The 12,033-nt window shown below is 40.7% G+C and overlaps 1 protein-coding gene across 2 annotated transcripts in view; it reads left to right on the top strand.

Moving 5' to 3' along the window:
* Positions 1-5,705: 5,705 nt before the first annotated feature.
* Positions 5,706-12,033, top strand: part of EYS (eyes shut homolog) — a 490,906-nt gene continuing 484,578 nt past the window's right edge. The window contains exons 1-2 of one of the 2 annotated variants that reach the window (XM_079970286.1): positions 5,706-5,830; positions 9,753-9,857. In XM_079970286.1, coding sequence (XP_079826412.1) covers positions 5,827-5,830; positions 9,753-9,857 — 109 coding nt within the window. In that variant the 5' untranslated portion in view covers positions 5,706-5,826. Of the gene's footprint in view, positions 5,831-9,752; positions 9,858-11,654; positions 11,816-12,033 lie in introns of those variants that run through there. The other variant, XM_079970287.1, reaches the window with a different exon arrangement.

The following is a 12,033-nucleotide window of genomic DNA, read 5'->3' on the forward strand; positions in this document are numbered from 1 at the left end:
TGTATAGTGTAAGGGTACTTGCTTGTTGCCTGGATAAAAGTTTCAGGGGATCTCTGGGCTCATCTTAAACAGGCAAATATTGCAAGTCCCAAATTCTTCTCCATCTTGAATTAAAATCTGAGCTGATGAAGAATTCCTGGCTTCCCACTCTTAGGCCTTAAACCCCAGGAATGATACCATGTGCAGCCCAGAGAATCCCTGCTAAGCCATGCAGAGCTTTAAGCTTCAATTTCCACAAGCTTCAAGCTAACCCAGTAGTGGTTTTGATGATGATGATTTCCTTACATTTATAAAGTTATAATAATTAAGCCAGCCATTGTTAGTTGGCTGTGTTCTGATAAAGCAAGGATTCCTTTCTCTCTCTGCCAATATCATCCCAAGGATGTAGCACACACCAGAGATTCATTGGTGCAGCCCTCACTATAACTGACATTTGTAGAATATTCCTCGAAAGAGCAGCCGTGCTTAATAATCCCTTGTCCTTGAGCCCTGACTGGGCAATGAGAGGTGGGTGGGAACACAGGACTCCCCCATGGTTGCAAGAAATATGCCTTCTCAGTTGTTCAGTGAGCTGTTAAAAAAGTAAATACTATTAAGTCACATAAGAGTAAAGTATACCTCTAAAAGAAATCTGAGAGTGAGGACTATGCCCCGAATATGAGGATTTGGAGAATTACTGAACTAATGCAGTTTTGTTTTTTTACAAGATATGTGTCATCACCAGCTTCATAAAACATAGTTCTGTAGTTCATCTTGGGAGTCGTGAATTTTCACAACAGCAAAATATAGTTGCTGGCATCAACACAATATCCTGCCCTGTCTACTCCTGTCAATGATTTTTGATAGCTGAAAATAAGTAAAGTATGAGTGATAGTTGAAAATATGTAAAGTTAAGAACTATGCATGTTTAAATGGGGGGGGGGGGGAATCCAATGTTTTTAAATGTATTTTTTTGCAGGTTTTTCAGGGCTTTTCTGTGAAAAGGAAGCCAAGCCATGTGACTCAGGACCTTGCTTGAATGGTGCTGTCTGTGTGGATGATGTTGACGGGTATGGCTGTTTTTGCCCTGAAGGTAAGTTGTTCGACACAATGCATCTTTATTATAAGTGACAATTTGCCAAGATCGCCCAAAGATTGCAAGGTTGTCTTCGTGAGGATCTTCAAAGCATTCAAAACATCCTTCCTATCAAAATAAGTTGTTCAGTCCCGAAGTTTCATTTGCATCTATGTCCATCAAGGCAGCCTATTCACATGAAGGTTGTAAATAGTTATATCTAAAAGTGTGAATGTATGTCTGACACGCTGCCTGTGATTCTTAACTATGTTACAACAACAGTAGTAAAAAAAAATAATCCACAAAAAACAACTCAAAGGCCAGTGAACTGGTCTGCCTGTTTCCTAAAAATATGTCCCCATAGGGTATAACAACCTGAGTAAAACAAATAGTAAACTAAGATTTAGGAAGCGGTGATACATTTTCAGCACAGCAATAAGCACAAAGCATTTCCTTTTTACTCAAGAGTATATTATTCCTTTATTTTTCCTATTGGTTATAAAATTAGGGACACACACTGTAGCTGATTTGTCACTGTGCCTTTAGTCAATTAATGCCTGTTTTAATCAAGCATGAGCATGTCTTATCACTGGGGCTGAGAGTTAAGGGCACAGTTTCATTTTTGGAAACTGCAGTGTTACTGCAATGTGAGGCTTGGGGTGGAGAAGGAATATTAAATATCTTAATTTCTTGGAACAATGAAGAAGCTGTCAAACCACTTCCCCCCTCCTTACCTTTGAAGGTAAACAATTTATCCAGACCCACCGCAACCTCATTTTACTCTCCAACTGTCCTGCTCCATCTCCACCATACATTGCCAATCCTTAACCATATGCAACATCCTGGGATATTTCATACTATCATTTTAAAATGTGTGGGGCATGAATCTCTTCCCTACACTGGCACAGCACCCACACATAGAAAGAACCCTATAGGGCATAGTGGAGTCCAGTTCCCTTCCTCAAGGGCATGGCCAATTCTTCTTCATTAGCCAAGAGCACATATCCACCCACCCTGCCCCTTCTGAAGGACCAGGAAATGGAATGGAAAGAGGCTCCATTGAGCCCTGTGGTAGTGACTGAGGGCAGCACTTATGGATGGGAATGGCCTGGGCACATCCTCATCCAGTCCTCCACCATCTGCTCAGTCCAAGTGTGTGGGTGCTGAGCTCACTTTGCCTCCCGGTGCACCATAGGGCAGACTCCACTCTGCCCTATAGGGTTCTTTCTATGTGTGAATGCTGTGTCACTGTGGGGAAGGCAGTCATGCTCCACATATGCAGGATTTTAAATTAAAAAACAAAAACAATAAAACCTCAGGAAGTTGCATTGCAAAATATGATTTCCACTTATTGTCGTATGAAATTACTGTCATACCTCAGGTTACAAACGCTTCAGGTTGTGTTTTTTCGGGTTATGGATGTGCTGAAATCCGGAAATACCGGAACGGGTTACTTCCAGGTTTCGGCAGTCGCACATGTGCAGAAGTGCCAATTCGCAACCCGTGCATGCAGAGACGCAGCGCTGCAGGTTGTGAACATGCCTCCCGCATGGATTACATTCGCAACCCGAGCATCCACTGTATATCTGATAATTTCACCAGACTTCGTTTCGATTTGTGTCCAAAAATGGAAGCACGTGATCTGAGGATGAAGTTCAGACAGGATAATGCAAGTGGATTGCTCTCTTCCATTGCTGGACTCTGGGGAAAATAAAACTTGGTATTCACGGCGATAATTTTTTGTGGATTGGTTGTTATCAGGAACAGAGACATGGGTCTGATTAAAGTCTGTATGTGAGTGAGATCTGTTACTGTATACATTATTAATGAACTCAGGGTAATTGTAAAGTTTTATGACTTAGGGATCAGTAGAAATTGGTTCCACGGTCATTTTGAGAAATTATGAGAATATGCCTTGCTCTGTGGGTGCTGATAGCTTAGCATTAGTCATGGTCTTCCTGCAGCCATGGCCTGTGACAGCACTTAATGATAGTCATTTTGTAGCGTGACCATGCATTAGAATAGATTTACAAGAGCATAAAATGTCACATACCAAAGTGGAGAGTTCTTTGTCAGCTCTTAGAGCAAGAAAAAAAACCTATACACCTGGGAGTGACGATTGTCTGCAACACGGGTGCAAGGCAAGCATTCAGCTGAAAGCAAGCCATAGAAAAATAAGAAAACCCGAGCGTGAAACTTTGTTGGCAGATTAGGCTGCAGATTTATACAGACTCTTTTGGTTGTTCTGCCACCATTCAAAAGTGTGAGGAATGGTTGCCTGGGGGTTAGGCTTTTCCTGTGGTGGCCCCTAAATTGCAGAACTCCCTCCCCCTCAGAGGTGCATCTAGCACCGTCATTGTACAATATTTTCCACATTCATTATTAATACATTTCCACCGACCAAAAGGATTCGTAGATGCTTCTGCCCGTCTCCTCTAGCTTAGCCAATCAAAATAATCCCTACTAGTGGGCCTCACAACTGTTTCCCCCCCAGAAATGGCTTTGATAGGGCAGTGGATTCTTTTGTCCTTTCCCCTCCCCTTCCCTCCTTTGCTCTGCAAGAAACTGTGTGGGTGTGTCATGCAACCTGTCAATCAGCCCACCTTAAGCCAATCCGAACCATGTGTTCTTTTTGTGAGGGTGTTCACAAGCCAACCATACATTCTTTTGGAATCTGCAGAGAGGAATTTCCTTCCCCGAACACTCTGTGGAAGAAACAAGCTAGCCAGCCATTCTTACAAATACTGTAAGAGGTTAAGATCTGGTGAAGGACAATAACAACCTTGTAAAATACAGTGGTACCTGTGGTTACATACACTTCGGGTTACATACGCTTCAGGTTACAGACTCCGCTAACCCAGAAATAATACCTTGGGTTAAGAACTTTGCTTCAGGATGAGAACAGAAATCGTTCTCTGGTGGTGCGGCAGCAGCAGGAGGCCCCATTAGCTAAAGTGGTGCTTCAGGTTAAGAACAGTTTCAGGTTAATAACAGACCTCCAGAACGAATTAAGTACGTAACCAGAGGTACCACTGTATACAGTTTTGAGTGTGTCCCCCCCTCACCCCTTTATTTTCCCTTCTGCACGAGTTTTGTTTCTCTTTTTCTCTTTCTCTTTTTTGTTTGTGTCTCACCATGTTTGGTGCACATACAGTTATGTACTTTTTGAACTTTCAATAAAGATGTTACTAAAAAACAACAACTAGCCAGCCTTGAAGAAGTAGCAAGCTTTTAAGCTTATTTTTGAGAGGTGGGGAGAAAGGAGAGGGGGGGGGAGGCAAGAAGAGAAGTGTGTTCTTTTGCTTTTACCTTGGTTTGCTGCTTCTTAGTGTCTGCATATTCCTCAAAGGAAAAAACAAAAAACAATAACCTGAAGTATACGTTTAATGTTTTAAAATGTGTATTAATTGTGTTTTGATTTTAATTTACTGTTTTAACTGTTTTGTTATGCTTTGGGAGACTCCAGGATAACTCCTCTGTTTTAGGAGATGGCATAAATGCAAGCTAATAGATTAGGCCCACTTAACTAGCAGCGAACGCTATTGAATGCAATAAGTAGACGCAGGGTGGCAGCCCAGGGTAGCCCCCAGACCCAATAGACTGATTTGTTCATGTGCTGCCTTCCCGTGACCATCTATTTTGTGTTGAGCCAATTAAAAGAAGTGAGCCTGGTTTTCTTTCTTTTATCCTCACAACTCTGGGACATGCTGTTAAGCCATTACTATGCCTCTTTAGGGCTGTACCTGTATTTCTCTCCCTGTCACGCTGGAACAGAAGGACTAGAATAGAAGTTAATGGTTATTGAGGTCTTTCTTAAACTAAAGCAACACTTCATTTCCTGAGCATGTTCCAAGACTCAGCTTCTTTTTTTGTACAGTAGACGCTTTAGCAACCTAGGTTGCTGAGCTGTTGTGAAAATGAAAAAAATCTAAGCAAGAAATATGCTATAGAAATTGAAGTATACTCGGGGTCAAGAGTGGATTTCATGCCCTTTATTCAGCTCATAGTGATGAGGAGGAATGGACATTCCCCCAGAATGTCTGCTTTATATACATTATTTACATAATGGGCCCCACGTGATTGGCTAATTCCAGGATTCTCCTGTAGGCCAATCAGGTTGTGGATTCACTTCCACCTGGAGCTGGATTGGGTGGCTTCTGTGGACCAATCAGACTGCTGAATTTTGGAGCCTATCAGGCTGCTGCATTCTGAATCCTATTGCTCTAGGACCAATCAGACTGCTGCATTTTGGATCCTATTCAACTCAGTACATAACAGAAATGATAACCATATGGGTAATTGTTTTGCACACAGGGCTAGCCTGGTGTCATGTTCATGAAAACCCATTTGTGTAAAGCACTTCCTAAGTATTTACAAGTTGTGGTGCTCTGACACAGCTTTATGCTTGCTGCCCTTGTTCCTTTAAATGTGATCCTTCTTTAAGGACAAAGGGGGATAATTTACTAATGACAGATGAGGAGCAAGGCAGCTTTTAGAAGCATTCACTGTGAGCCATAAAAAGAGAATTATTTCTGTTTTACAGAGTAATTTGATAAGGATTGATTTATTATTTACAAAAGAGAGGACTGAGAAAGGAGACACAGGTGTAGATAAAGAATATACTGCCCCCCTCTCTCTTTCTCCTCAACCAAGGATTTGAAGGCCTGAACTGTGAAATCAACTTTGATGACTGCTCCTACGGCTTCTGTAAAAACAATTCGACGTGCTTAGACCTGGTTGCAGACTACGCTTGTGTTTGTCCTCCAGGCTTCATGGGTAAGGTATAACCCAAGCCTTTAAATGAAACAATAAATATTTAAAGACTCCATTATATCTTGCAAAATTAAAAGTAAATAAGTGCCCATAATGACATTTTATACACTGCCACACTGCTAATAAAAACAGAATAAGTAACACATTGCAATAACTCCCATCAATTATATTCCTTAATCCTCTGATCATAAGATGAAAGTTGGAAATGCTGATGTTAAAGTTTCCGAGTTAATTAACAGGGATGTTAAAGCATACTCATGATTTTTTCATCACTAACCCACCTGGTAGGGGAAAAAATAGCAACTAGTTCAAGTACACACTACACTCAGACAAGTAATGGACACTCCACACATTAAAAAGCAGTGGTTTTTTGCGATGGTACTCTCTGGTACAGAGTACCACCACTTCTTATTTGTACTGCCCATGTCAACCATTTTGTGCTGGCACCCATGGCACTTTTATCAAGATATGACTACTGGCACCTCATTTTTATCTCCTGCTCCAAAGAACTTTGAATATAATTATTAGCTTCCATGCCCCACTCAGGATTGGGGTAGAAAAAATGTGTTGATAACTGTTTCTAAGAAGAGTTTTCTGTTTTCTGTTTTCTTCAAGGATACATATATACTGTATACATCAGCTGATTAGGAATTGCTGATTAGGAATGTAGAAGTCCAAACAGCATCTACACAATATCCTGGAAATCTGAAGGCAGAATCTATTAAAAATGCAGAAATGAGGGCTTCCAACTTAAGGCCCTGTGTTTCAAGGACCTTCGAGAGGCGTCATATACTAAACTAAACAGTTAATTTCTCTATAAAGGATAAAGAGTTGAGCTACCAGTGAGTTGCATAAAATTAAAGGGAAAATCAATTATGGTTCAACAGCACAATTTTCTCTCCCTGTTAGAAATTAACCAAAGTGCCTTGTTTACATGAAATCAGAGGCATAATTTGCTGAAAGTTTCTCATCTGCAAATAATTAGCATGATTTCTTTAATTAGAACCAAAGCTTAAGAGTTGAAATCATCTGGAGAAAATGTGTTCATTCATCAACTAAGAATAAAATGAGATGAAATGAGACTTGTTCTTGCTTTTTGTGGTTGGTGTTTAGGGAATGCTACCAAGCTTTCTTATTTTCACATTTCAGTTCATGTCCTTTATTTTGGAAACAAGAAAATGAAAACAATGTTTCCACTTGAGACATAGTTATAATTTAATGCATTAAGGATTTCTTTAATGTCTTTTCTGATCATGATTGAGATAGAGAAAGGTAATAATAACAACCACCGCTACAATCACAAATTTTGTCCTCAACTGAACAACAACAAAAACCCAGCCAAGTATTCTGGTTTTATGATTAAAACACAGGCTTAAAAGTCATTAAAACAGACTCATTTGGATTCATTCCTACTCTGGAGGGATCTATGAAGTCTATATTCACAAGTTAATCACATTCAGTTTCAATTCCCTCTATTTACTCACTCTGTAAAATGGGAATAATAGTGATTAGGCATTCAGGCCTTTTACATATACATATAAGATTAAAGCATTTAAAACACCATAACTGTGTGATTTAGCCACTGTTATATGTCTTTTTTAAAAAAAAATACCTGTATAGTTGGTCTGATACTCACATTTTACAGATTAAAATTAAGATTGACTGCTAGTGACTTGCAAATAGTTGCTAGATCCATAGCTGAGGAGATTCTAGGACCCAAGAAACTAAGCCTGCCACATTTCAAGCAGGTTTGTTTAAGAGTTTTATACCATTAAGTTTCTTGCACATGAAAAGCAATGGGAAAAAAAGTATTTTATGCCAGAACTAGAAGCAATTTACAGGCATGGCGGTCCATTCTGAAGGGATGAAGGCTGCCAGCTTTCAGAATGATAAGTGATTCTCCCACAAGCAGTGTCGGATTTAGGTATAGGCTAAACAAGCTATAGCTTAGGGCCCCACTTTCTTGGTGCCCCCCAAAAAAAATAAAGGAAAAAAACCTGGATGTACATTTCCAGTTGTATTTCAGTTCAACAATTACTTTGATAAAATACATATTTTGTTATGTGCAAATGGCTTTTGATACCTATTAGGTCCATAAGTTACCATATAGCATATATTCAACACAAAAAACAGCGACAATTTGTTGTTGACAAAGGACAGTTAGACATATAAATGGCCCCATTAAATCTGGCCTTGCCCAAAAGGGCAATATTTTGGGGTGGGTAAAATAAAGAACCACTTAACCTCCTTTAATAATTTGCTGGCAGTCTGTCTGAAAACTAGTGACATGAGGGAGGTGCCACTCAGTAAGTGGGTAATAGTAGGTTGGCAATGAGTAGTACAACTGGTAGCTCCGTAACTTAAGGGGCAAGCAGGCTTAGTTGAGTGGGGAAGAAAATACCAGTCATAAAGGGGGTAATGAATGACAGCTACCCTAAAATCTAAAAGAATATGGTAAGGCTTTGAACAAGCAGACTAAAACCTAGAGAAGAAAAAAAAGCAAACAAATCGAATTGAATAATAACTGAAACACACATACAGCAGAAGCAGCAGGAGGGTGAACTCAAGAGAAGTTTGCACAGAGCTAAAGAAAAATAAGAGAAAACAAACAGGATGACTAAATAACTAAAATAGGAATTTGTTTATTGGAAAACAGAAAGTGATTGGAATAAAAAGGGACAAGTACATCATACATGAGACAACCCACAGCTGAACTGAGCATTGCGGGGTGGGGTGGGTTGACCCCATACTAAGCGCCCTTCAAAGTTTGCAAACCAACGTGAGCTTGGGCGGGAGGAGAAAGAAAACCCGGCAGACTGAAAACAAATTGATTTAAGTTTTTGCTTTTAACTGTTTGTAATTGGTAAGGATGCCAGTAATCCAGCATTCTTCTAAATGCCCTGCTTTCCGTCAACATCCCTCCCACAAATCACTGTGATCGGAATGCCCTGGGGAAAGAATTCACTGTGATAACCTAGACCTGACCATCAAAACAAAACATTCCCCTCTCCACCTCCCAAACTCACTGTTTCTGTAAACTTTGTCCTATGGAAAGACCTTAACCACAATTCCAGGTCTGGATGACATGGTAAGCCACACCTTACCTTGCCATGATGTCTTGTGCCAAAAGGACTTGGGAGAAGCAAAGGTATGAGCTCTTTCCCAGGTGTCAGAATATTTGTGTGGTCCTCGCTTGGCCATAGTTTGGCTCACCGTGATGTGCAAACCAGGCCAGTGTGGTTACTGTTACCAATCTCTGCAATATAATTGGAAATCTTACGGCTTTAATGTGGCTTCACTCATGCATTCTGGAGGGTAGGGTGGAGTTGTTAATGGAAAATGCTGGGATTAATGGCAAGCTGTAAACTGGCTATGGAGACTGTAAGAATGGTTGTACCTGTGTTTTGTATGTAATATTACTTTAGTACTTCAGGTTTGCTATTGAGCTGCTGCTGAGCAAGGCTAGGATACCACTTACTACTTGGAGATGGTGCAGCTAGTGGCCCAGTGTCCGCCATTTTGATATGCCCATAAGATCAGGCTGTTACTTGGTCTTCACTGGGGTCCTTCATTGCTTGCCTATAGTCCTCCCAATGTGTTTAAGTCTGCAGAGACACTATACTAACTATAATTATATTACAGCTAATGGGATGTTATAATAACCACCCAAAATATATTAGTAAATACTTTATTTGCTTCGTATAATCCTGCCTATAAAGATCTAATTTATTTAACTGCTGTCTGTGATCTATAAAAAAGCCAAAAACCTCTTTCCTTTAAAGCTGTCAGGCAGACATAAAATACAATGTTCCCAACCAGGAAAAGTTAAATTATGTAGTTGTCACTTGGATTATGAAGTAGCCTTTTTGCTATCCCAAACCCTACATGATTTATAGTTTTAACGTTTCATTTTCTTTTCTGTCAGACAAAAACTGCTCAATGGACATTGATGAATGTCCCTTCAAGCCCTGCAAAAATGGAGCCAGTTGCCATAATTTGATTGGCGAATTTTACTGTAACTGCTTGCCAGGTAGGTGCTCAGGTGTTACGTGGGTGAAGAGTTAAGACAAATGTTTGGGACAGAAATAGAACTAATTTCTTCAGATGCATTATTTTAGATTCAAATTTGCTTTGTACATGCCCCTGCTGCCCCCGCCCCCATCACCCACGCACAGAAGCTATACAAATGTTCCTGCAATGCACAGCACATTTATTATTAGGACAGCATCTTCTATTTTTATGAATTTGGTTGCAGACCATGTCGCTTGAATACCTATCTGAAAATGAGGTGTTGCATACTAATGAGGAGAGGTTATTTTATATGAAAATATCAACTGCATTCATAATAGATCCTGCAGGGTGTTCCAATTCTAAAACCTTTAAATATGATAATACACTGATTTGCAGGACACAATTGTAGAAGAATTCTGTTGTTGTGCATAGTCTGTGCTGAAAAAAACAACCATCCATGCCCCTTAGCCTTGCGGGGCTTAGAAGGTTTAGTGTGATGAATAGTGTTTTCATTTCTGTAGCTTCTTGCTTTATTTTTTTTTAATGCCAGAAATTTGGTACTTCAGATTGCTTTAACTTGTTAATCACAATACCTACGGCCTTCTCTCTCCTCCTTTCCTTCCTTTTTTATACATTGATAAAAGTTAATACCATGTTTTGTTTGGTCATGCAGTGTTTTTTATTAACTCCCAATATATGGCACAAACTGGAAACTAAGGCCCCAATCCTAATTCTGCCATTTAATCTCTGTGCAAGCAAATCAGGATGAATGCTCAGTAAATAGGTCATCTGGAACCCCCAGGTTTGCAGTGGTAAGTGGTAACAGATTCAGCACACCAAGCAAACTGCAAGTACATTTGCAAAGCTAAGCAGGGTCCAGTATGGTTTCACATTGGATGGGAAACAGCTTGTTGATATTCCTGCATTGCAGGGGATTGGACTAGATGACCCTCATGGTCCCTTCCAATTCTATGATTCTATTCAGTTGGCAACTCAAGGTATCCAATCTGGGTCTGCTGCCAAATGTCTGATTCAAGCCTACCTTAAATCACATCATACCATGAAATAAGGATACCAAAGATTTTTATACCTTGCCTATAACACACCCTTCAACTGTCCTTATTTGGCCAGGATGACCAGATAGAAATCATTAAACTCCCACTGTGCCTTCCTTCATCCTGGGGCACCCTGATTCTCCCTGCCAGTGGATGGGGGCTGCAGCAGCAACATTGGGAAGGTAGCATGAGAGCTCCTTCCCAAAGCCTAGTTAGCGATTACTAGGCTTTGGAAAGAAGATGGGTGGACTCTGGGACACTGTCAGAGCCCTCAAGCCTATTGCCCAAAGCAAGACAAGCCCCTCCTCTTGCTGCTTTCTTCAGGTGAAGGAGAAGGGGCTTGCCCAGCCGTCACAGTGCCCCCTCACCTTAGTATTTTAGAATTTTGTGTTGGACAAAATGCTTTTCGTTTGCGACGGTATGTGATAGATGGGCAGTGGAGCTTTACTTAGATCTTTCAGGAAATTGATTGGAAGTCTTCTTGATGTTTCCAGTTCTGACAGGAAAACATAATAGGAAATTCATAAAGTTTTATTTGTCCAGTATTTTTCCATTTCACTCCTTTACTGCCTCATTTGGGTTCCCTTCTCCTTTGTATATCCAGTGCCCTTAACTTTTAAACTCCTGAAAGAAAGTAGTGCTCTCATTCTCCCGCCACCAGCCTGGGCAGTTCCCAAGCTGCACAAGTTCTGTTCATTTCTCAAGCCTTGCGGCCATTGTTTCAATAAGGCGTGCTGCAGTGCAAGGACATTCTAGAGGTGAACTCCTGCCCTGGAAAGCCAGCAACCTTCCTCCCCTCCCGCTGCATCCACTACGCAAGCAGGAAGCAGGTGTCTGCAAAAAAGTGCAAATTGCTCAGTGGACTTAAGCAAGTGGGCTATACCATAAATGTCCCCATTTCCATCTGAAAAAATGTTGGAAGGTATGCTATAAAATGTGTTCTCCCTAGCAGAGAGCGCGTGTTGCGGTGGGGGATACAAGCCACCCCATTGTTGCTGGGCGGATTTGTGGAGGGAATTGGTTAATCGGGTTGCTGGGGAGAACTGCTTGTTGCCAATTTTGAAGGAGGGGTCAGAGGTTTTAAATACTGGTCACCCAACTTTGAGCGTTCTCTTGGCTGCTTGCACCGGATCACCCACC

This window comes from Podarcis cretensis (assembly GCF_951804945.1).
Source record: "Podarcis cretensis genome assembly, chromosome: 3".
Classification (NCBI taxonomy): Eukaryota; Metazoa; Chordata; class Lepidosauria; order Squamata; family Lacertidae; genus Podarcis; species Podarcis cretensis.